This window comes from Temnothorax longispinosus, chromosome 10, assembly GCF_030848805.1.
Source record: "Temnothorax longispinosus isolate EJ_2023e chromosome 10, Tlon_JGU_v1, whole genome shotgun sequence".
Classification (NCBI taxonomy): Eukaryota; Metazoa; Arthropoda; class Insecta; order Hymenoptera; family Formicidae; genus Temnothorax; species Temnothorax longispinosus.
Genome location: NC_092367.1, coordinates 5,435,126 through 5,460,287, shown reverse-complemented (window position 1 = coordinate 5,460,287; position 25,162 = coordinate 5,435,126). Strand labels below are relative to the sequence as shown.

Here is a 25,162-nt window from a genome sequence, read left to right as displayed (position 1 = left end):
AGCTCACGTATATGGGGAGGAGACGGCTAAAATAATTATGCGAACGAATGATTTATATACATCAGGATTCATCACATGAGAGAACAAGTTTATTCGATATATCGCTACCACAGTTCTACACAGTTAATCCGCTACCTTATACTATACTTCTCATTAGACTATCTTTGATTAGCACTGGCTATTTATCGGGAGGTAATATACAGGTCTCTACAAACAACTACGTCCGTTTCGCTTCTACGCTTTCCTTTCGCTTCGCGAAAATCCAGTGGGATTACGACATAAATGGAATTATCGTTATCTCGTCGAATTTATCGCGTAATTATCAAACCAAATCCGTTCCGTGATCATTCCGCCTTCTCTTCTGCTCGTTCCTTGATCCTTGCGCCAAAACGACGGATTTTATTTGATGAATTACGATACTCGCAAACGTAGCAAAGATCTGAAATCGGTTAATATTGCCGGGCGATCGACGAATTTTTTTTTTATAAGGCATATAAGAGTAGTAGCCAACTCGAAACGAGTTTCTTCGCTTTACCTATAGCCGGGGATTAAAACCCACATAATCTCCGTGAGATTAATTAAATTCAAGGGATATCCAAGACGTTTTCTCATTTTCTGACAGAGCAGTATCGAAATCTGAACCGAGATTACATCGGTTTCAACTCCCGCACGTAGGAATTTTACGATGAATGCACACTCGAACCTGTCCGCGTGGCTTGAACGAATCGACTGGTCGAGTATGTCGAGCAATTGAATATACAGCGCATCAGGCACGTGTTGGTCCGTCGCGTCTTCTTACTCGCGTGGAAAGAAACGAAACCATCCGTAAACACTTTGCTACACAGTCTCCGCACAAGTCGTTCTCGTCCTTGTTCTCGCCGCGCGCACGCGCGCGCATTTGTTCTCATTATGTACAATACAAACGTATCGCGACGCGTATTAGCCATTCCAAATTCAGAAAGTCAGTCAGAAATCTGGCTCCCTCCTCTCGCAGAATTTTTCTTAAATGCTCCTCGCTATGATTAACGGATTCGCCAAACTTGTTACGATACATCTGGAACTCAACGATTTTCATACGTTGTAGATAGTGAATAGTGGCGATACAAACTATGTCTGGGTCGCAAGTTAGGGCAATAAATAAAATATAAGTTTCTGCATAATATGGAGATTTTAGACGCTATTGCTGATTACATATGTGAGAAAAAGTTTTATGTGTCTGAGAATACTACGGAAGATTATTGTAATGCACCCCCGCCTATTTACATCGCTCGCGGATATAACAAAGTAATCTGCAAATTGATAGTGCTGCATTATTCAACGGTTTATTGCATATGCAATGAGTATTAATGGTATCTTGTTTGTTTTCCATTTTTATTAAAATCCAAAAACGATAGAGAGCCGATTAACATCGGGAGTAATCACAAACAATCAATTGGTAACTTTTAAAGAGAGAGAAGCGCAAATTAAACGGCACTTTATAGAAAACTTTGCAAAATCGATCCCGTCTTCTATTATATAACTAAAAATAAAGTTGTTTGTCAAATTTGTCGTAAATGGAAATTTCTTCTAATAATCAACGCGTTGTGTGAGCTGAAATAAGTTTTCATCAGGATTGCGCAAGTTCTTAACAGAATTTGCGCCATGTTTATTTTAACAAGTCGCAATCGAAGACAATATGAATATACAGTTTGCAGTGTTTGCACGAGCCGCCTTACCGAGCCAAAGTTATCACCTCGTAGCATTGTGGTTCGTTAATTCTTCGTCGTCTTCCGGAATTGGGACCCTTAAACTCGCCTGAACTATCACAACGTCGAAACTCAGAAAAGACTTTTTTTCCGTTTAAAAAAATACGAGAAGATTAAAATGCAATTATAATAAGGAAAGCACTTACACAAAGATTGGCGGTGTAACATCGATGAGTTCAATTTTCGACGCTGTACTCTCGAAGAATTTAAATCATTATTAACTCAATGAAATCAACAACTTAGAGGGACTAAATTTCGTTAAATCTAATTTTGAAAGACTACTTCTCCCGGTAGTATTTACTTCAAAGAAGTTAGAAAAATAATTCTCCTTATATGAAAAAACACAGAAACATATAACATTCTATATAAATATATTTATAACATCCTATACAACATTCTTCAGCTTCTACATAGCATCGAGATCCGAACTCACCGAGATTGCTATATCGCTGTCTAGCTTCGACTTTGCGACCGTCCGATACGCGTGGAATATCCTTTTGCGACTTATATCTCGCGTCTACGAGACGATTCCGGCATTCGTGGAGGCGATCCTAGGGATCTTCCTTGGTGGTGGGTTGTATTTGATGCACCACGCCAGGCAGGTGATGATGGTGGTGATGCTCCGGCCGCCTGGAGAGACCCAACAGGGGCGGGAGCAGCGGCAAGGGCAGAGGCAGGGGTAACCCTCCGGGGAAGCCGGCGAGGCCGCCGAGGAGAGCCGAGGCGGTCGAGTGTTCCTGAGCTTTCCTCCGGAGCTCGGCCAGACTGTTACTTCGATGGAGATCGGTGGCGCCGGTGCCGGCGGCGCCGGGTTTGCAACAGCCGCAAATTGAACCGGGCCAGCCGGTCGGCGACCAAGACAACATTTCCTGAAGGCTGCTCGGCCGATGCTGGTCGCTGGTGGTCCACAACGATGGCGTCGTCGAGGTCAGCGATGTCGACGCGCTGCTGACGACTTTGTTACCGAAGAGCGGTGGCGAGAACTGGGCGGCCAGGTGAGGCGAGAAGAAGATGGACGTCGGCGGTTCCACCGGCCTGAAGCCCGCGCCTATCCCCGTGGTACTGAAAGTTCGACGAGAGGGAAAAATGAATATAAATGGAACATAAAAACATAAAAGGACATAAAGGTAGCGTTAAGAACACGTAATATACGAAACATACGACAAAGTACAAATTTAATTTTTAAATTTAAAAATGGTTTCGAGTCGAATGCGCTTCTCTCGTGTTTAATATTAGAATCGCTGACTGGATGAATTTTTAAACCTGGCAAGAATAGGAATAATTTTCCACCACATTGAAATGTTCTCGTTTTATTATCGAAAGTCATATACTTCAATGGGGAATTTAATGCAAAAATGTAATGGAGTTTGATTAAACATTTCGATGTAAGAGCTTAATTTTTTTTTAAGATTAGAACAAAGCGATCTCGTCCTCGACTGATATTTTAAAAATACGATATACTTTTTGTTTCAAAGTGACAAAAGTATATTATTCCGTCTTTCTTATTTCGTAATTTCTTAAAGTAACAATAATAGCACAATTGACGCGCACTGATACACGTAGACACAGAAACATCTCAATCGTCACGCCGGAAACGATCCTTAACTCGTCCGCGAATTAACGCTATTTCAAGCGGTGCGATTATCGCCAAAAGGACGTCGCAATTTCGCGCGATTCCAACTACCGGCGTATCAGCGTAGCGAAAGCAAGAGACAGACAGGCAGACGCGAATGAAGTGCGAGAGAAAGACGGAAACCGAGAACGGATGGGGTAGGGAGAGAGAGAGAGAGAGAAAGAGAGAAGGAGCCGCAGCCTCACAAGCGCTAATCCGATTAGCACGCGCGATGTTCCGCATCCTCCGAGAGGAGCGGAGGCTGCTTTGAGGCGCTGATGATTATCTCAAATATTAATCGCAAATATTGTTTAATTAATGTAACGAGCTCGAGTCGGTACTCGAGTCGGAGCCGAGATCAGGGAGAGGGGGCGGGGAGGGAAGGAGGAGGAGAGGATGGCGGAGGACGCGCGGGGGCGGGCAGGAGTTAGGGCAGGCAGCCCACGGCATTTAGGTCGTTAGTGGGGTGTGCGGGGCGACGGGGGCAGGAAAGACGCAGTTCGTCGGCAGGCCAGAGTAACGGATTTCAGGTGGTTGCCTGGGGGGAGGGGTTGAATCGGGGAAGAGGGAAAGGGGAAGGGAAAGGGGTGGTAAACCGCAACGCGCGCGGGGGCGACGGCGACGGCGACGGCGGCGGCGAGAGGAAGAGCCGAACCGCGGTAAGCGCGATAATTAGCGGCAATTAGCCGCGTAGTCTACCGTGCGCCTTGCTTACGTGCGCTCGTTTACTTGCCGCGCGCGCGCGCACACACATGCAAATGCATACGTGCACACCGGTGCCACGCGCTGACGTGATGGACGAAGCGCGACTTAGTATATCCTCCTATGTTATCGACGCGTTTGCCTCGGCACTGAGTTACGGTGTCGAGTTACGGTGTACGAGGGGTGACGGCTGAAACGCAGATTACCTCTCGCAGAAACGACGTAAGATTAGCATCCGCGCGCCCCTTTGGGACGCAAAAAATTATTGCGAGAAAAAAAAGAAACGCTAATCATTTTTAAGAGAAAACAATAATAACTTAAGATAGAATGAGATTTTTAGACAATCAATTTTGCATTAATTTTACTATATTCTCTATTTATAAAATCAAACATGGACATTATCAATTACGACTGTGATATTATTCGGCTATAAAAACAAATTGTACATATACGAGCTACATATTAAATGCAAATTTAAATTCTTACATCTTTCTAAGTGGAAAACATCAAATCGATAATTTAAAATATTTTTTTCTATTTTCATTATCGAGCCCGTTATTCAGTCGAACACGTGTGATCACTTTAGTTATTTTATTTAATATTTATGTGCTCCATTTTACTTATCTAGTTTTTGTATCCTATAATCGCTTCTAGATAAGTAACGACGTCGATAACTACGATATTACCTAGACGAGGTCGCGTTTCCCGCGTAATAAGACTCCATTAAAATCTTTATTTAAAATTCAATAACATTAAACGCTTTCAGCTCCGGCGGTAGCGAATATAGCGTGGGAGTTAAAGCGAGTAATAAAAGTGATAGGGCACGATTCCGAGACGAATGTATTATCGTGATATCGTTTACACACATTGCAATTAACTAGTTTTTAAAATACAAATTTTAATGGATAGAGTGACGAACTCTTTTGCATTCGTATTATGACCACCTCAGCTGAGTCGATCTTTTGATTCGGAAGGGTTGCGCGTCGTTTTATCAGTTGAATACCAGGTGCAATTTCTGAAACAAAGTACCTGCTTCGCACCGGGCTAACAAGAGTAACGCGTAATCAATTCTTACGCAACCTCCTAAGAGAATCGCGAGACAAAAGAGCGATCTGGCGACGAGACAACGTCTTTGCGACGCGGATCCGCCCCTATACAGTAGCACGAAGTCAGTCGCTCTTAAAGTAGCTAGGTAGAACTAAGGTAAGAAGGAACGCAGAGCTTACACCCTCCTCTCCCCCGTCCTCCGCCCCCTTCGCCCGCGACCCCCAGCAGGAGCTTCGCCGTTCATCTGAATAAATGATGGGGATATATTTACGGCGAGCGGTTTTAAATAAATTACAACTGCGGGGACGACGAAGGAGTATCTTCCTGCCGTTTCTTCTTTACCTTTTCCCTCGACCTCGGTACCAGTCCCACCGTCCCCCCTTGAACCCTCCCGCCTACGCTCTTCGTCGTTCTTGTCGACATCTAACGTGCCCTCCTCTCGCAAGTATTACGCGTATCTGCTATACGCGTGTGTTTTTCGGCATTTTTTGTTCCCGGCCTCCACGTCGATCCGCAGAGAGAGAGAGAGAGAGAGAGAGAGAGAGAGCGAGAGAGGGAGAGCCCACCGTCGTCGTCTCGGGGATTATAAACGAATGCTCCGTCCCCGCGGAAAGAGAGAATCGCGAGCGGGATAAATCGCCCCTTTTCGATTCTTCGGACTCGTGCTCCGGCTCCCTTATGCACGCGGCCGATGAAACGCGTCTCTCGTAGAAATATTTTATGTGGTACAAATATTTTTCTATATTTTCTGTGCACACACTTACATCGAACTTTCCTTTATAATATCTCAAACATTGATAAAATAAATAGATATTTATACAAACAGATATTTTCGTAGAACATAAGAAGAGAGATATCAAAATGCGTTTTATCATGGAAAATTGTTTTATTTATTTATTTATAAGTAAATTATTACCTATAGCATTTATAGAATATTTATGTAAAATCATGTAAGTCCATAGACGAAAGAAACATATGAAGTTATTGCTCTTCCATAATACGAAATTATATATTAATGTGACTGGCAATTTGCACATTTGCAAAAGTCAATAATTTCGAAACACGTTAATCCGCTTGCTGCCGGTGCTTCCGCGAAATTTCCGCGAAAAACCGTCGCCAGCTCTTTAACCTTTTTATCCGTTGCAAACTCTTTAGCTCGTCGTCTCGACGTTTCTTTCCGTTGACATGCGGAGTCGTAAACGCGAGACGCCATTTAGTTTCACGAGACAAAAGTCCAGAGCGAAAAGCGGCGCGTAACGCCTCGCCACCCCCGCCACTATCGCCGTCGCTGACTCCCGTGGAAGCTGCAGTTTAACGAGGCGACGATTATCGCGATTATACGAGTGGCTATATGATGACGACGCGCGGGAGAGGTGAAGGGGGAGCCGCTGCCGGGAGAAGAAGCGGCTTAACCGGTGGCAGCGTCGGGGGCAGCGATGCCGTCACGTAGAGTGGTTTAATGGCGCGTATCGAGCATCCGGCCGGCGATGTTCAGCGGCGCTTGCACCCACTTATTCGTTGAAATCGTCCGAGAGTTTATAAGGGGTTGGGGAGGGGAGGTAGAGAGAGAGGAGCTCAGGAAGGAGGAGGAAGATATTTCCTAAAGACGTAAATACAAACGAAGCTAAGAGCTCACCTCTCGGCGGGTGGTCCGAGGCCCCCCACGGTGCTCGGCGGCGGCGGCGGCGCCCTTATGGGGGTCGGCGGTGGCGTCGAGACGCCACCCAGGGACGGCTGACTTGGCTGGGGCCGGGGACTGACCGAGGCGGAAGTCGTGCTGGGGCTCCTGGAGCCGCCGCCGCCGCCACCGCCCCCGGTCCCCTCCGCCACGGCGTCCTCCGTGTCGGCAGCGCTGCTGCTCGTCGTGGTGCCCTCCGGATCGTTCCCCGTGGGACTCGGGCCCGCCGACGAGGACGTCGGCGCGGCCAAAGCGGAAGATTCTATGTTACCGCTGCCGCCACCGCTGCCGCCGCCACCGCCACTACTCCCGTTTCCACCCTCGCGTTTGCGTTGCTCCTCCTTCAGTCGTTCACTCTTACGCCATTTCGCCCGCCGATTTTGGAACCATACCTGAAAATTACGATCGCCGCCGTTAAAATAGATTAACCTTATGCTTAAGCTTCAAGGAATCGATAGTGGGAAGTGGAAAGCGTAACTTTGATGCAGAAGTTTCTGCTTTATAAGTAAAGTTACTGAATTAACTTTTTTTTTAAATGAGTCGATAAATTTTTTTTACACAAAAAATATATTGCTAATATTCAGTTCGTCGTTAATTGATACATAAATGTAGAAGAAATATACATTCAAATCTGTTACATTATCTGTTACACACTCACCCCCTAATATAACAACTTTTGCCCCGCGCTTTTATTTTGTATCTTTAATATATGTTTTATGTCTTCCATAATACAATTTTAGGATTACACTAAATATGAATAAATATATCATATCGCGATATACGTGCATCCAGGGAAGTTAAACTTCTCAAAAGCCAACTTCGCGGAAGTTTGCATAATTCTCTGATTCAATTCTCGACATCTCAGTCATCTGACTGTACCGCGCGCGCGGACGAGAGGGTTAAGTCTCGCGAAAGTCACAGAAACGACGGACGAGAGGCAGACGGGTGATGGAGAAAAATGAGACGGACGGTCGTACCTACGGCACTCCGCAACGTCCGCAAATGTGCAAGGATAATTGCATGCGCGGGGGAGATGGCATTCTGAGGCAGAGAAAAGCACGAGGGTGCGGCAGGTTGGTTGGGCGAATGTGTGGGGGGAGGGGAGGGGGTCGTTGTGGGAGGCCGGGGGCACTTTCCGTCGTGCATGTTCAACGAGCCGACAGCAACCACGGCGGCCGAGTGTTTTTTAAAAAGCTCGAGTTCCGCTAACGAGGCTAACTTGACATAATACCGGCTGAAATAGACTTTATTACACCCAGCGGTTCTCCGCCGCTGACTTTTGTCCCGACAATGGGTGTACGATAACTTGGTACTGGCGCGGAATCCTCATTCGGCGTGCCGGATACGTCAACTAGTAAGTAAAACGTTATTTGTAATCAGAGCTATGTTTTATAGGACGTAAAAATTAGTTGATTCGAAAAATTCGTTGCCCAGAAAATATCCGATGTGCCATATAAAGTGATATTGCGTTGAAAAATATAGCGTAAATTTCATTGGACAACTGCACGGTTTTCGAGGAAAATTATTTTGAAAGGGAAAGATTGTGCAAAATATATTTAAGAAAAGAACAAACTACGGATTTCATAAAAAATAGTCCTTAGTAGGAAGAGCTGAAATAGGATTGGCACATCCTATCCTGTGTAATGGGTCTGGAAAATGATTATCTTACATTCGAGCACGGAACTTTCGCAGGAGGAAGCTCGGAAAATGGTTTAATAAAATAAATACGATGGGCACGACTCTTCACCGCCACCTCGAGCATCGCGGGAGGATGGAGGATAGGGCGGCAGCCGGGGAGATATAATAATATCCTAAGGGTTACGGGGGAGGAGGGGCGAATAATAGCTGGGAACAAAAGCCATGGTTCCGTAGGGATCACCGTCGTTTTCTCTTCCACCCTCGCGCGATATTTCCTCTCTCCACTTTTTTTTCAATACAAATTTAATCTGAAATTCGTTGATAATGGGCGTAAAATGTTTTTAATCGGCCGCACCCTCGTTAAACGAATGTGCAATGTCGCTCTTTGTCGCGGGATTACCGATCGCACGTATCATTGTGATACGCTTTTTAAAACGGTGACAACGATAACTACTGATTAATTCACGGAAAGCTGTTTTTTCAACAGCTTGTAAATTGAAAAATGTTCGCTCTTTAATAAATTCACGTTTACAAAAATTTCCTTCTCGTTTCTCAATTCCCGAACGCAATTCGTGGATTCAAATAATTTCGTCAAAACTGTCGTACACAGATAGAGATACTAATATTTTCATACTGATTCATACTGATAAACTACTTTTCTCGAGGCACTCGATCCGCGGTTCGTAAAAATGTTCTGCATTTTATAACTCCAAAGTAGCGTAGATAACTACGTGAAGAGAAGTGAAGAGTTTCGCGAAATCCAATCGCCGAAAATAGGAGAGCCAATGTAATCGGCGGTGCCCAGCATCCCCGGTCCAGGGATCGCGTCGCGTCGCACGAGCGCAGGTGCGAGCGGCGTTTGACGCGGCGCGGCGCGGCGCGTCTAATTCACGCACGCCGGTAATTGCCGCCTCGCACATGCATGCACGTACGTGTGCGAGCAAACGTTACGCACACACGTACACGCGTTGCGTGTGCGAGGAGATATATACGCACGCCCGCCGTATGTGACGAGATGTCGTATGGTACGTGCCTCGACGATACAATGGACCCTCCTTCAACCCTCCCCCGCCCGTCGCCCCTCTAGGAGGTTCTAATTGGAGCCTGGAGAAGAGGACGGGCGCTACGTAAACGCGCCTATTTGTCCATTATTCCAGATTCCCTTTGTCTTCGCTAATGAAACAATGAGTCTGCGCCGTAATTGCGTCACAGTCAGACCAACCGCCTCTCTCTCTCTCTCTCTCTCTCGCTCCCCCTCTGTTCCTCATCCGCCTCCCTTCTGTCTCTTTCATTGTCATGTGTACACACCGTCGTCTCTCTCGTAAAGATTGCAGCCTTCTCGGCTTCGTAAATCCGCACAATGCACGCCAGGCTGCCTCTTAGACTTTGTGATCGAGGATCCTTCGCGAGTCAGGATATTAATGACGGAAGGGCGAAAGCGCCGAGATACAACTCTTTCGGGTTTGTCAGAACACACGAGCTATGTTCTACACTATGTGTAATTATTAAAAAAAAAAAAAAAAACGTTTCGTGAAATATAATTATAATAGAAAATCGAATTGATAGTGTTACAAATACAGCCGGAGTTTTGATTATCGAGGTATATTTGAGTTGGAAATTGCGAAAGCTGTCAAAAGGTATCGTCCGAAACTCAACGGAGATGCATGTTGGCGTCTGCCGAGAAATCAAAAGCCCGCCATTGGTAATCAGATATCCTCTGCAGATGTTCCGACAGGATTTTAGGCTGGAATCGCTGTTACGCTGCAGGGATTCTCAGCGCGAATTACCGCGGCGTGAGTAAATATGGCCGTGAGGACGTAGTCGGGAGTACAAAGTAATCCCGGAGATTACCGGCTTACTCTGTCAGAAGATTACGTCAGGTCGAGGGTGTCAGCGCGCCTCTTGGGGGTCCAGGGCTCCTCCTCCGTCCTCCCATTCTGTCCGATTCGCCCCTCTGTACACATACGCTCTCGCTTTTGCGGCAACACACCGTACCAGCCGCAGACAATCGATCATAATCGCGAACTTTTACAGATTTTCTTTTTAATTTTCAATCAGTTACTGAAGCCCCAAAACATTTTCATCCTGCGACTAAATCTCGCGTGTTTCCCGTCGCGTAACATCATGCATAAAATATACGACGCGTTATTTTTCGTACGATAAATTATAAATATGGCAAATTTTTAAAACCCGGGAGTGGCAAAGGACAAAAATCGATAAAAAAAAAAATTGTCGAAATTTCGCTTTGAATCGCGGAAATCCGGTTTACGCATATTTTTCGCGATATAATCATTTGGATACTAATGGATACGTAGGCGGGTAATATACATTCTATTGTGCGCTCCCTGTGCGGAAATATTACGCGAAAAACGTAAAGCGCGAAAAATGTTCTCGGAATTTCTCTACTTAGCGCTCTACGAAGGCGGACAAAAAATTACCGGGTTGCCGCGCGTAATTTTCTCATCGCATTAAAACGCGGAATCCAATCTCAATGCGCTGAGACGCATTAAAAGATTAAGCTCGCTGCTGCCAATGCTCGGGACGCGAGCATGCGAACATTCTGTGAAGTTTTAATGCACGTGCTTTCATGTTATCGAATAAACGTGATTATACAACGTGATTAGCATACTTTCAAGTAACCTGTTTTAATATATCTTTAAATATAATGCACAGTGCTTCTGATGCCATAAATTTATTCGTCTCCCTTATTCTAATGGATCCTTCTTTTTTTTATAATTTTCACCGGATTATAGACATTATTACATTACATGCAGCAAGATACTTTATGAGAACTGAGAAAATAAAAGTGAACAAAGTAAATAATTATGTTAATGATAATTCAGCAACGCACCCGGCTGCTTTTTGTGTACTTGAAAAATATTCATAATCCGAAAAAAGAATCTAATTCAGGTTGTAGGATCGCGAGACTTTATGGGATAGTTGTAGGACAATTGGATTGAAAAGTTCGGCGGTGAAAGAGAGATCTCCACGTGTATCATTATCATGCTCACCTGCACTCTAGCCTCCGTGAGATTAATCTTCATGGCCAGATCTTCCCTCGTGAAGACGTCCGGATAGTGAGTCTGCGCGAAGGCGGACTCGAGTTCCTCCAGTTGCTGGAGGGTGAAAGTTGTCCTGTTTCGGCGCTGCTTCCTCCGCACGAAGGAATCCTCGCCAACTCCGTGCAGTGCTGGGTGATAGGCGGAGTAACTAGTATCTGTAACAAATCCGGAGAGTACTGCAAAGCAGTTGTTTATTTCGTATACGTTTGTAGAATATCGCTTCTGTAATTCCTAATTGCTAATTTGCGCGAATTTCGTTTTCCACGCGAGGATCCCGAAACACAGTTAGTGTCGATGAAACAAGTGATAACGACTACACGAGTCGAGCGATAGTAAATCGATATAGGTACCAATATAAATATCAAAAATATTTCGAATTAATTTTTATTTCAATTATATAATACGTTAATTATATAGCGTTAATAGATTAATTATATAACACGTTTTTATAATTAATGTTAATGATACGTGTTGCGACGATATAAAGAAAGTATTTTCACTTCAGAGGGACGAGTTCGACGAAGTTTCGCCTTTTAATTCTTGATAGATTCGAATTTGCGAAGTTCCAGGAGAACTTAGTTCGGTACTCCGCATATTTGCCTGTGCTTGACTAGGGTTTGCGAAACTCGGTAACTTCGAGAAACTTGTGAGTTACTGACAATCTCGCGGAATTTTCAAATTTATACGGCAAGCGTTATTGCAAAATAAAATGATCAACATAATTTCGTGCTTTTTCGCAGGGAATTTGGGATAGTTTACATTATTGCTTATTAATGCAAATAAGTTGTACCATTGGATAATAGAAGAGCCGTACACGGTAAACGTAAATTAATTCAATTTAATTGAATTCAATTTAGCAAGCGTATAATAATTGAATTCTTCGTATCGAAACATCTTTCTCAACATCTTTCTGCCGTTCGGAACTATTAATATAGAAATTCGGATATTTCATCAGAAAGGTCATAGTATGATCATTTCATATTCGATTTGACATTTCAACAGAAATTTATTAATACGTAATTATATTGCCTCTGCGTATTATTTTGGTACGACCCCAGCACGCATATTTTGTCTCGCCGTTGCAATTACGCGAGCAGACAGGGCGCATATTAATTAAAAATGTTCAGGGAAACGTGGTTAACTGTGATCGCGCGCGCGCACACGAAGGATCGAAAAGTGTAGCGCCGATATAAAGGCATCGGTCGGGATACACGCGCATACAACGAGACGCGAAGTGGGAGCAGACGTTACGAAGCGCGGCCGGAACCGCTCATCAATGATGCAGAGCAATCAGCGCAATTAATTACCGCGGCGCTAAGCCCCGGCTTAGCGAAAAACACAAATTAATTTCCTAAGCTCATAAAAATTCATGCCACTCTCTCTCCGGCCGTCTCTCTTTCGCTCGCGCGCACAATGTCTCCTCTTCCTCCTCTCTTTTACCCTCTTCCCTTTATGTCTCTCTTTTGCTCTTTCTCTCTTTCTCTTTCCCTCTCTCCCTTTCATCCTTTCGACACAGAGGATGATAACGGCGATAGAAGGAGAGAGAAAGCGAGATAGGGATAACGACGCATGATGGTGTTGCGCCATCAACGGTTGCAGAGCCACATGGTTGCATCCACAGAGGCGCATCGAGATGCTTCGCCCCGATGCCGCTGAACTTTCATAACTGTCACGGACGCGCAATTATACGCTACGGTCGCCGCGATCTCCCGTAACGTTTGCAAGATTAATATCAAGGATCCGCGAGGATTTTCGCTCTAAACCACGCACGCGAAAATAAACGATTCGGGCTTTCCGGACCGCCGGTATTTTATCAGGGCGTTTAACGACGTTGCGGACTCGCGGATGCACTTAAAACTTTGTTTCCGCTCGCGCTCCCGTCTGCATGATTATCGTGCCCGATACGGATTTGTTGTAATATACGAACGGTGTTGTGTTTGTTTGTCGCGTAATTGCCTGGAGAATCGCCGTTTCCAATCAAGAAACGACAATTATATAATACACATGATCCGATAATATAATTTTACTCGGCATATTTTGCACGCATGTGGAATATCTTTTAAACGACACTATTTGATTGTAAAAGATAGAAGAGAAGTTCTTTCGTGCGTAATGTCGAATTGACGAACCACGAAGCTGTACAGTTATCTTGCGAAGTATACACCGTAATATAAAAAAAATTTTTCCCGATTCTCGGTGTATCGATAAGCAACGACCGTCGTTGTTGCCGCGGCTGCAAAGAAAATGAAGATAGAGAAGCGAATCGGGTGACGACCGCGGTGGCTAAATAAATTTGCCGGTGCCCCAAACTGAAATCCACTCAAGATCTTAGATTAGAGTCGGTCCGAAGAAAAGCCCGGATCCAGACAACTCGTACAACTCATCGGGAGTCGGTCTGATCCAATTTATTAGTAGTATCCCGAGTACAGAGGAGAAAGAGTGAAAAAGAGAAAGGGGGGGAGAAGGAGAGAGAAAGACCTGGCGACTTTTGCACTCGGGACGCACGTGCAATTTCTTTTCGCGACACGCTTCGTTGTTGTTGATTTTGCCTACAGAGAACGTGAAGGAAACGATCAATTTTTCGCGCAAGGAAAGCATGGGACATCATTAATTCACGCGTTTTTTACAAGAAGCAAAATCTCATATCTTTTCTAGAGATAAGATTATAAGATTTAATAAACTCTTAATGTATAGAAATCATTGCATAAGATTGCTGGATTTCATTCCCTACGTGTAGCTTTTATTTTTTTAAATTTACTTATTTAAATTTTTTAGCATAACATATATGACATAGATATTTGCACGTGTAATCAGTTGTTTTATAAATTAATTTAAAATAAGTTGAAATATATAATATAAAAGGATTTCAATATATGTGTAAAGATAAATCAAAGATGTAAAAATCAGGCTCCTTTAAACAGGAGCTTCGTCTTCGAGAAGAGATCGAGTTAGACTCAAAATTTAATTCTGAAACTTAATTCTAATTTTATTTGCTCCGTCTACGTTGACTTTGTATTTTTACATGCGTAGGCGAGCAATTCAAAATTATTCCAAACGCGCGTCACGATCCTCCATGATCGCCCGTATCCGTTGCACTTGCGGACTGCAGGTCTCGAAGGCACCCAGAGAAGAAGGGGGGGGGAGACCGGTGGTGGACCCGTGGAAAAACTACACGTAGAGAACGAAATCTAATGACACCCCGACCGTTACTAATGACGCTAACGAGGTAGTTAGATGTTAGAGCGAATGTCGGTGGGTCTGGACCGTGGGCCGAGGGAACCCACTTACCGACTTATCACGTAGTTACCTAATCTGTTTATCCCAACGGGGGGTAGAGGAGGCCAGAGAGAGAGAGAGAGAACGGAGAGATAGAGAGCTACGAGCCAGCGGGGACCGGGGGAGACAGACGAGGGGGCAATCGGGAGCTGGAAGGGTGCCCGGACGTCCCTGAGGACACCCGTTCCCCCGGACCCCCAATTTCCCCCTGTCTACCTCGACGCCCTGTTCGATCATCTACCGGAGAGAGACCGCTGCGCCTCCCACATTTATGAGCCTCAATGGGTATTGTGTTTTAAAGAGAATATAGAGAATAGGGCGCGCGTCACACTTCCCACGTTCTTGGATTTGCTAATAGCGATTTGGGCACAGAGTGAAATAAATGGTAATGATTTTTGGGATATTTATGTATATTTTATGACAGCATAAAATTGATAGAATAGCGAAAATTGATTTTTGATCAAACTCCCTTCGTTGCTTTTGTTAGATTTGCTCGGATGTCAAAGTCAGAATTGTAATATGCTACTGCATCATTGAGCTAAAACAAATACTATATTCCTACGAATAATGTGTGTGTGTTGATAATGAAAAAAATAATTAAAACAATATAAGAGGACGAGAAAAAATCTCTTCTTGTTGGTATATAAATTTTTGATAACACATATAGCGCTATTTTTATCGAAATTACAAGTCGCTCCGTATAATCATAAAGTCGTAATTAATAATAATTTATAAAGCCTGATATTGTATTTCGTCGTGATTAAAAATGAAATTTTCGAAATCAGATACTTTCCGTTTCAGTGAAATCCGGAATTAGCGAAATAAATTTTGCAACCATAATTCGATAACGATAAATCACCATCGCTGGCCGGAGACACGTCGAGAGAACATCAGGTTGCTTGACAGATCGCGCTGAAATTCGTCATCGGGAATGGGACGCGACTTGGAAAACGATCGGTGAATAGGCAAACTGTCGTCAAAGTTCTGGGTAGTGACTCGGCTCGACTGCCGGCGGGACGCGGTTTAACTGGAAGTTGGCTCGAAGTGCAAATTAAGTTTAGCGGCCGTCCAGTTTGTAGCGTCCACTTTGCGTAACTCGGTCTAGTCGGTAATGTAACTTCATCGATGTGTTCCGCTAGAGCAAGTGCCAGTACAATCAGTCTGCTCCCCCTCACCTTCCCCCGAGCCTCTTTCCTTGCTGTATACCCGGTGTCTCTTTCTGTCTCGATTACGCTGTTCTCTCCATCATGTTTTCTTCCCAGGATTTGTTTTCGCGTTTCTTCCTTCGCCTCTTTCGTGAAAATAATCTCAATAACGTAGAAATCTTTTAACAATTTATCAATGTGAAAGTGAAGAAGTTGAAAGAGAAAAATGATCGATTATTTGTATATTGATTCGATTTACGTATATAATATCTAGACACTTCTCTCCATCTTTATATTATTTGTCCCTAAAGTTTTACATGAAAGTTTTACATATAATTTTACATAATTTTACATAATTTTACATAATTTTTCGAAAGATTGCTGTTCGAAACTGCCTCCTTGTTTTCCTTACTCAGCGCATAAATCTAAAAATTTCCCTGTAACATTTTACAGCGATTTCGCACGGTATGCCTTTCGCGATCGAAAGTCGACGAGGGGGCGAGTCGCGAGGTAAAAAAGAAGAAGATATCGCGTGTGTGCGCGCGCCCGCAGCAGAAGAAATCGAATTTTTACTTACAGGGGTGAGTCGGGGCGAAAGGATACTCCAGGGATGGTGGTAATCGCGGCGCTGGGAGGCCCGGGGGGCAGTGGTAGCAGAACATGCCTCCGGCCCTGGCCACGCCGCCCCCCGGCCCGCCGGCCCCTCCCGCGCCAGCACCCGACACCTGCGGTTGACTCGACGGCTGTTGTTGCTGTTGCTGCTGTTGCTGGTGGTGGTTATTGTTCGGCTGGTGGGCGTGGACCGCGCCAATCTGCAACCACCCGTCAGTGTCAGTTGATTTCATGATCTCTTCCGTGGTAAAAAAAAGAGAGAGAGAGGAAGATCGCCACAATCGGAGGTTCAAGCGAGCTTTTTTTCCCCACAATTGCTCCCTTTTACATCACAAAATAATATTTTCAGGAATGCGCTTCAATTTAAACGTTACTCCTGCTTATCTTAATAGATCGCTAGGATAGAGTTCTTTGCCTTCAGTGGGGTTTATTAAAATTTAAATATTAGATCCAAGGAAGAAATCGGTAATTTGCGATATGTACTGGCGTAAATAAGGCTGTTGTTAGATCAGGCTTGTGAAGAATTACTGACAAATTCTCCTTTCCTAAAATAAGTTAAAATATAAAAGGAATTTAATATGAAAAGACCAATCAGAGATGTGTAAAAATCAAACTCCTTTATACAGAGCTTCGTCTTCGAGAAGAGATCGAGTTAGACTCAAATTTAATTCTGAAACTTAACTCCAGTTTCACTTGCTCTGTCTACATTGACTTGATAAAAATTCTAAACATTTGAAATTAAATAATGGACACGTCTCTAATCGTCTTATGTCATGCCCACCCTTCCATCCGGTCAGATTTTTCTGGACCCGCCGGGGGAGTATCGCGATGGCCCTCGAAAAGCGCAGCATCGGGAGCCACTTCCGATTTCGCCGTGCGACGCGCGGATTTTCGAAAGCGGGGTGAAACATGATTAAGAGGGAGCGCGACAGCGGCGTGCTGCAGCGGGGTGGGCGGTTATACGAGGGGGGCAGGCGGGATGCTGGGGAGGGCAAGGGCGCGGAGGGGAACGGATGGGTGGCCGATTACGCCAATCCCCATTAGAGGGATTGTAAACTCGCGTAAATAAATAATGTATATATCGGCGAGAGAGGAGCGCTGCACGCGGGATGAGAGAGAGAGAGAGGGAGGGAGAGAGAGAAGCGGCGCGACGCGTAGAGGGCTCTTTGCCTAAGCAGGCATCGGTCGTGGAACTTAATAAACGGCGGAGTTATCAATTTATAATGGGTCGGCATGTCGCGCATGCGCGTGCCTACGGGGCCCCGCCGTTTCTCTCTCGTTATATAACGGCGTGCACGCGAGTGGCTTTAGAGAACCGGTGTACACTAACTATACCCCCGGTCCCCCTCATCACCAACGACCACCCTCCCGCCCCCGGCCGCCCGCGCCCGCCGTTAGCCCCCCTCCCGTTATCTCTATGCGGCTGTTTATCTCGCTCGCTCCATCACGGCGTCTCCCCTTCAACTCTCGCTTCTCCCTTTATCCGCCACTGCTGCACTGTCTCTCCTCCTCTCTTTGCGGCTCTCCGGTACGAAGGGACAAATTGAATTTTAGATCATGGCGTGTTCCTGTGGGGTCCGCGAATAGAGAGGGACAGAGGGAAAGAGAGAGAGAGAGAGAAGGGGAGAGAGAAGCGCAGAGGCGGACGTCGAGATGATACTAATTGAAATTTGAAATTGATATTAGCGAATTATTACCCCTCTCCCGTCGTTCTGCTTGGCCCAACGCAATTACGGCCGCGTGTCGGGTATCAAAAGTAATTGCTGCCAAACTTAACAAAATTCGAGCAATTCTCGTTTCGGCCGTCTGACCTCCGGCGAAAACGACGCGTCGACTGTAGTCAGACCCTTCCCTGATACATATACGCTCATACGTACTGCTACGGAATATACTTTTAACGTGATACCAAATCGTGTTAGTTGTCCGCGCTAGTAGGTTCCCAATAAAAGCAGACACTATTGACGCATCCAGCTCAAAATCAGATAATAAAGCGCGCCCTTCAATGCGCAATTTCAAACAGTTGCATTATTTTCTCGTCTTAATTTGGCAAATTTTAGATATTTAGATACCGGAAGTATATTACGAAAAATTAAATTATTGGAAGGAACGGGCTAATTATGAGCCGAGCGTCATAATTCGCTCGACTCATAATTATCATTACTGGAGCCTCTACTTCGATTTAATTAAATTATTATTTACATATGTAGTATAAATATATTTTTTTCAGTTACCATTCGTGATTATATATTAATGGAATAAAGCATATATTTCTCGTCGAATCTAGGACTCTAAAAATTAAAGAAGATATATATTTGTTATCTTAAAAAAATCCTGGGTACTTTATACGGGTGTCACTTCTAATTCTATATTTTATATGTGTATATAATACATATATAATTATATACTATTAAATATATAATATATACATTATATATCTATATATAGGGCCCGTATATAATGAATAAGTATCAAATCCTGTGAAAAACGTGTGCCAATATGTTTGAAAAAATTATAAACATTTCATCAAAAGTACCCGACAATTAATGGCGAACAAGTAACCGATTTATCGCAATACCAATAGCTCGAGGAAACAATCGCGATCTGTTCATTCTTCGTGCCCCATAAATTCGTCCGCTGTGGGTGGCGGTGCTATTGGTTTTGCGTTTGCCGAGAGTTAGAGGCATAATGACGGGACATACGCACCGACAGAAGGGACGAAATGTAGCGAGGCTAATCCGCGAGGGGGAACATGGGGCCCGCGGGTGTCCCCGCGGCACGCGATGGAACCTCGCGGGGGCTTGCGCTCGCCGATCTCACCCTCGCTATAGCGCCCTGGCATACGCGTCTTCCTCTCGCCCCCCCTCTTCCCACCTCGTCTCTTCTCACCCCGCGCGAAATAGGGTCGGCATGTGGTCCTAGAGTGTATTTGCGGTGTTCAACCAGCCGGGCGAAATATTATGCCAGTGTTTTATTGTGCGATCATCCCGACGGCGGTGCCCCACTGCGCGCGAGGGCGAAGGGATTGCGGCTACGAGTGTTGCGGTGAGTGTTTACACGTTGGCACACGCTGTCGGATTTGTTACACGCTCGTTATGCGAGGCGCGTTCGCGTTTACCGGAGCCGATTCTGAAGGAGGCTACAACGGCATTTAGAATGAAGAGCGACCGATTACGAAATAGAATGGAGAACTCTTGCGCTGACCCCCTCACTAATTTGTCGCTGTAACACGATATTATTCTGAAATTCCATTACATAAATATTTAATGAGTTGCAGTTTAGAACATCGCGAAAGGCACAAATTAAACATTACGTAAGGTAGGCTCCAGATTAATTAAAAACTGCAGACGAAAGCAGCTGATTCAAGACACGCGATAATTAATAGTCCAATTTGCGTATGTATTTGTGTTGGAGCATTAAACGCACGTCATCCGGGGAATAATCTTACGAGTTAGTATCGTTCGTGATAATATATAATGCGTTAATGAAAGTTAAACCGGATAGGGGCGTATCGCGCTTTAGGGGTGAACAAAGACACGGTTCGGTGTGCCGCGCGCCGAGTGGGTGTCGGATAGCCGGGTGTTTAGATTCCGCGCGTATAACACTGCGCGCTCATTAGAGCGCGGCGCTAATTGCATAATTGGTGCCGGCAATTACGAGCAAAGCGGTGCCGCATCGGGGCTCGTCGGCAGCGGCGGCGGTCGGTGACGTCAACATCCAATAATTCGGCACGCGACGACAATCGCACGCTTCCACCGCGCCATTGCGCAAATAGCGGGAATCGCAATTAAAAGCGATAATTCTGTAATTAGCTTCCCGTCGGCGTCGGGTTCTCTTTCCTCTTCCCGCTTCCATGCCAACGCGAACGCGAGAGACACTCGATCTGCACGCAATCAAATATTCAGGGATGCTTGATTCTAATAGAATTTTAAACACTGTTACTCAGTTAGTGTCAAGTAAAACAAATATACGTATTCTTTTCTTTGAAAGGCTGATACTTTGAAACGACGCTGTTGTACGCTGTAATAAATTAAGGATAAAATCTTTTGCACTAACACAACAGTGTACATAATATTAAAAGATATTTCTGGCCAAGCCGGTAATAGTAAAAAAAGTATAATGCCATGCAGCAATAAATTTTAAATTATTACTTTCGTGATAGTTAAACGACGGACGAACACAGAATAACTCGACAAATAATATTTTTCAGATTTTTTATTATTTTATAAAAAATAATTCGGAGGAACTGGAAGACAGCGTGGCATATTCACGAGAGCAAATAAACTTCAGTTTCCGCGAAAATAGCGCTAACTAATATGTTGTTCCGTGTAGTTGCCCGTTCTCTTTTTTCTCGAACCGAGAAACGGCGGATGATGGTATCAATGCAACATCGTGCGCATCATTGTGCATCGCGTGCGACGCGGCTGGCCGAGCGGCCGAGCAGCCGCGCGAGAAATTCGTGGAGCATGGCTGCAACAATTGACGTCGCAAGTTACGTTGGAAAACTCGCCGGCGAAGAGTCTCTCTCTCTCTCTCTCTCTCTCTCTCTCGCGATTAACGAAGATTTCATTAGGGACAATATTGCGGTGGCATCGGCGGCGCTCGTTGACCGGCGAGCGACGCGGGTCCCGGGTTTCTTTATTGGCCGGTCTCGGGGAATAAATTGGAGGGAATTAATTAAGCGGCACAAATTGGATGCAGCGCGTTAGCCCTTATTCGTGGATGACACAATTTAATAAGTATCTTCTAACGTGAACCGAGAGGCGTGGAGAAAGAGAACCGCGGGCTCCGCTCCGGCCCGCGGGCCCTTCAAAACGAACGAGAGCATGCGGGACGGAGATGTCGTTGAAGAGATGATGGATGTCATCATCAAAATTATGATGCGACATTAACATATTTAATAAGATTTAATACGAAGCGACTAGAGTCGAAATTCTTGTAATCTTAATTATACAATAACGTATACAATGTATGTCTATACAAAAAAAAAACATATTGGAAAGATAATTTGCAAAGTATAGTATGTCTATATAAGTATAGTTTGTATATATAAAATTGAACTAAAATATTTATTTGTCAGTTTATTACACGACTCAGTTTTTGTGCAAAGTTCGCAAAGTGTTCTCGTGCTGAAAGATGTAGAAAAGCGTGTATTCTCTTGCTCATCTTCTTCTCTCTCTCTCTCTCTCTCTCTCTCTCTCTCTCTTTCGTTTTTATTCGCGCATAGCTACCATCAGCGAATCGTCTTCAACGAAAGGAACTTTAATGCTCATACAGCAACAGCAGCAGCAGCAACAATGCGTCGATCGCCGCGGGTCAAGAGGGAAGAGCGTGTCCCAGAATGTAATATCGTGTCATCCACGATATGATTGTACATTGGCTCCTTCGATAATATTACGGCATGGACGGTCGCGGGGTTAACGGGCCGCATTGTCGTCTCGTCAAAAAGAAATCGAGGACGAAACGAGCTGTGGGTAAATACGCCGCGGCCGCCTTCTCGTCTCAGCGAGAGCAATTAAAGGCGAGTGACGTAGACACACAGGGTATCATAGGCTGATATTCGATTTTCTTTTCAATTATATGAGCTATATATAATATATAAATATATAGCATATACATATAATAATAATAAATAATAAAATAATTAATTATAATAATAAATAATAATAAATAATATATAATTGTTGTGTAAAATATTTTATAAAATTCCTCAAATTTTGTTTGTCATTCCGATTACGTGTATATTGATCTTGAAAAATTTCTGATCTTGGAAAAAAGAGGAAAACGTTAAGTCCAATATTCAGTCGGAGAACCCACGAACGACGTGAGAGAAACGCCACGGGACATCCTGTGCAGAGAAACGAGCTCTCGCTCGCTCGTTCTCCACGCGACGGGATCGCTCTCGCATCGAGCATCGGTGTAATGTACTTTGGTTAAGCGCATCGGAGCATGCTCGTCGCCGAGTTAACGCATTTAATGGAGGTTAACTTTGCATATGGTATTGCTCCCCCGTGCCGTAACCCCTTTACTGGCGCGGCGCACTCGACGGTATCGAACGCGCGACGCCGGCGTCCAAACTAACCGGGAATTATGCGATACAAAGCGGATAATTACGAGGCGGCTTGATCGATCTTACGTACCCTTCCCCTCCCTCTCCCTCCTCCTTCTGCCGCCCTTTCCCGCCTTCTCTCAGTAGCTTCTTCGCCTCATCTCCTTCCCCACGCATGTAATAATGTAAAACTATTCGCGCCGCTGTACGTAAACTTTCGTAAGTGCGCCCTGAGCTTGCTTCTCTCGTCCTCATCCTCCTCCTATTCCTCCTCCTCCTCGAAGATAGCTTCTTCGGTATATCACTTTGCGAACATCGCGGCAGACACGCTCCTCGCGCAGAGACGTGCATGCTTAACATCGGAAAACGTTGTGAACGTTTCCGTGGCATTTTATACTCCGTCAGTATATGCAAAGCGTTCGATAATAGAATCTACTATCGCGCGTTTGGCGAACAGGCCGCTATTTCTGCTGCTGAAAAAAATGGAAATAATTTCTTTTTTTTTTTCGTTAAAATTTAATCGTGCTTTTCCGCGGTTCTTGGAGCTCCGAGAGAGTTAATCATTAAAGAAAGCTTAAAGAAAACGCTGCAGTTGCTCTCAGATTAAACGGATTTGTTTGCATAAGACAAAGCGTATATGTGATTCCAATTGAAATCGCTGGGCCGGGAAGGGTTAAGCGGATTACCAAGCGACGTGATATTATTGTACTATCAAATTGTACGCCTTGATTTAATCCGTTCATTACCGACGGTATAATGCTGAACAGTCACTGGCTAATAAAATTATTATTACTTTATCATTGAATCTAATCTACCTAAAAAAATATGAAGTTCCTTTTAAGCAGTGTTGAAATAAGAGTTTGTCGCGTAACTCTGAAAGAAAGTTGAGAAGAACCGATCGGAGGCGGAAGAAGAAGGACCATGGTGGCTTTTAATAAATTTTTAAACCTAAATTAGGAGCGATTTAAAATAACGCCACGCATATATATCGGCGATGTAAAATCGTTTTCGGCAAGGCCGAAGCGTGAAAGCCGCAAATATAGAATCCGGGTATCGTTATAACTCCCATGTTAAATGTGTAAATAAATTAATTCGACCGAATTGAATAACTGATTATAAATTAATAGCATGTAATGAGCGAACCGTAGCGACGCGATCCCTATGCCATTTGGAACGACGGGCGGTTATGTGATACCAACAACAACAGCATTAAATAATAAATACGGCCGTTAAACAGCAATCATTATCTCGTGCATTACGCAGGGATCCGTGAAATCTCCGAAAATAGTTATTGCAATGCGCCCGCAGATTAAAAATAAGAAGAACCGGCGGCGGTCTGCGTGCAGATATCGCGGTAGAGAGATAATTGGAGTAACGTAATATACGTAATTAGCGGTGATATTAATTTAAGAAAATAAAATCGCGCCGCTCTCATCAAAATTCCGAGATATTCCCTTATCGGATTTTAATATTTACCGAACAATATAAATACGGCTCATAATGAGATAGAAGTAAAATACGTAAGTCGGGTAGTAACGGCAAGTTTGTTTAGGAATACAGAATTAAAACCGTTAAAGTTTGCGAGCTGATCTACTTCTAGATTGGAACGAAGACGGGAGAGGAGGGGTAAGGCGACTTCATTATAAGTATGATGTAAGCATCACAAGAGATTCTCGTTATCGAGTAAGAAAATGGAACTCATCGCCGCGATTGAATTTGAACTGATTATTGATTTACATTGACTCTGCTTTATACCGCGTCGCTTCCTCCTCCGAGCGCTGGTCTGTAAAGACAAGTTTTAATTGAAAGTTGATTAAGACTGCGCCGCACCGTAAGTTTTACAGTCTTAACTTAACTTGCGGTCCCGAGATCGTAACTGAATCTCTTTATTCGGGCCAATTGCCGATTCCAAGTTTAATCTCTTCGGAGACGGCACTTTTAAATCGTCGTAGATGAAAAGACAAGTTAATTCTAATTGATTTCGATTTATCGTATCTTTAATAGAAAATGAGGCGCTATTAGAAAACGCGTTTTAATATAACAAATATGCAAAAATATTATAAAGTTGGGTCGAATAAAAAATCTTTATTGTTAATTAATTACTGGCGAAGTAAAAGTTTCTGACTTGATATGTAAAAATATATTTTTAAAAAGAGTAAGTGCAGGTATGGAGCGTCGTTGGGCGGTTTAAAAGATTAATATTATTTTCATACACTGTATCACACCCAGTGGCAGTCAATCACGAAGAGCTTTTTGTGCTGGCCTCTCCCGATCTACAAGGACCATAAATGCATGCCACGGCATCCGGAAACGGAACCTTTCGACCCATTCACCAGGACAAAATCACGTCCGGTCGCCCTTTCTGCAGGGATATAAAAGCGCCATTCTCTCTCTCATTGAAACGAGGGTATCGGTACATGACGAATACATGCATGAATACGGAAACAATCACGGCGAATATAACACTCCGCGATTATCCGACGTAATTATTTCATTATAATTCTATTTATGTAATTATTTCGTTATAATTCTATATTATAATTCTACCGTAATTATCCAAAAATATTTTATCGCAATTATTCCATTGTGATGATTCATA

General features: G+C 44.1%; 1 protein-coding gene across 2 annotated transcripts in view; it reads right to left on the bottom strand.

Annotated features, from left to right (window-relative positions):
• Positions 1 to 67: 67 nt before the first annotated feature.
• Positions 68 to 25,162, bottom strand: part of Drgx (Dorsal root ganglia homeobox) — a 37,951-nt gene continuing 12,856 nt past the window's right edge. The window contains exons 2-5 of one of the 2 annotated variants that reach the window (XM_071790698.1): positions 16,483 to 16,717; positions 11,434 to 11,660; positions 6,743 to 7,176; positions 68 to 2,807 (exon numbers count right to left, since the gene is read on the bottom strand). In XM_071790698.1, coding sequence (XP_071646799.1) covers positions 2,297 to 2,807; positions 6,743 to 7,176; positions 11,434 to 11,660; positions 16,483 to 16,567 — 1,257 coding nt within the window. In that variant the 5' untranslated portion in view covers positions 16,568 to 16,717 and the 3' untranslated portion in view covers positions 68 to 2,296. The remainder of the gene's footprint in view (positions 2,808 to 6,742; positions 7,177 to 11,433; positions 11,661 to 16,482; positions 16,718 to 25,162) is intronic. The other variant, XM_071790700.1, reaches the window with a different exon arrangement.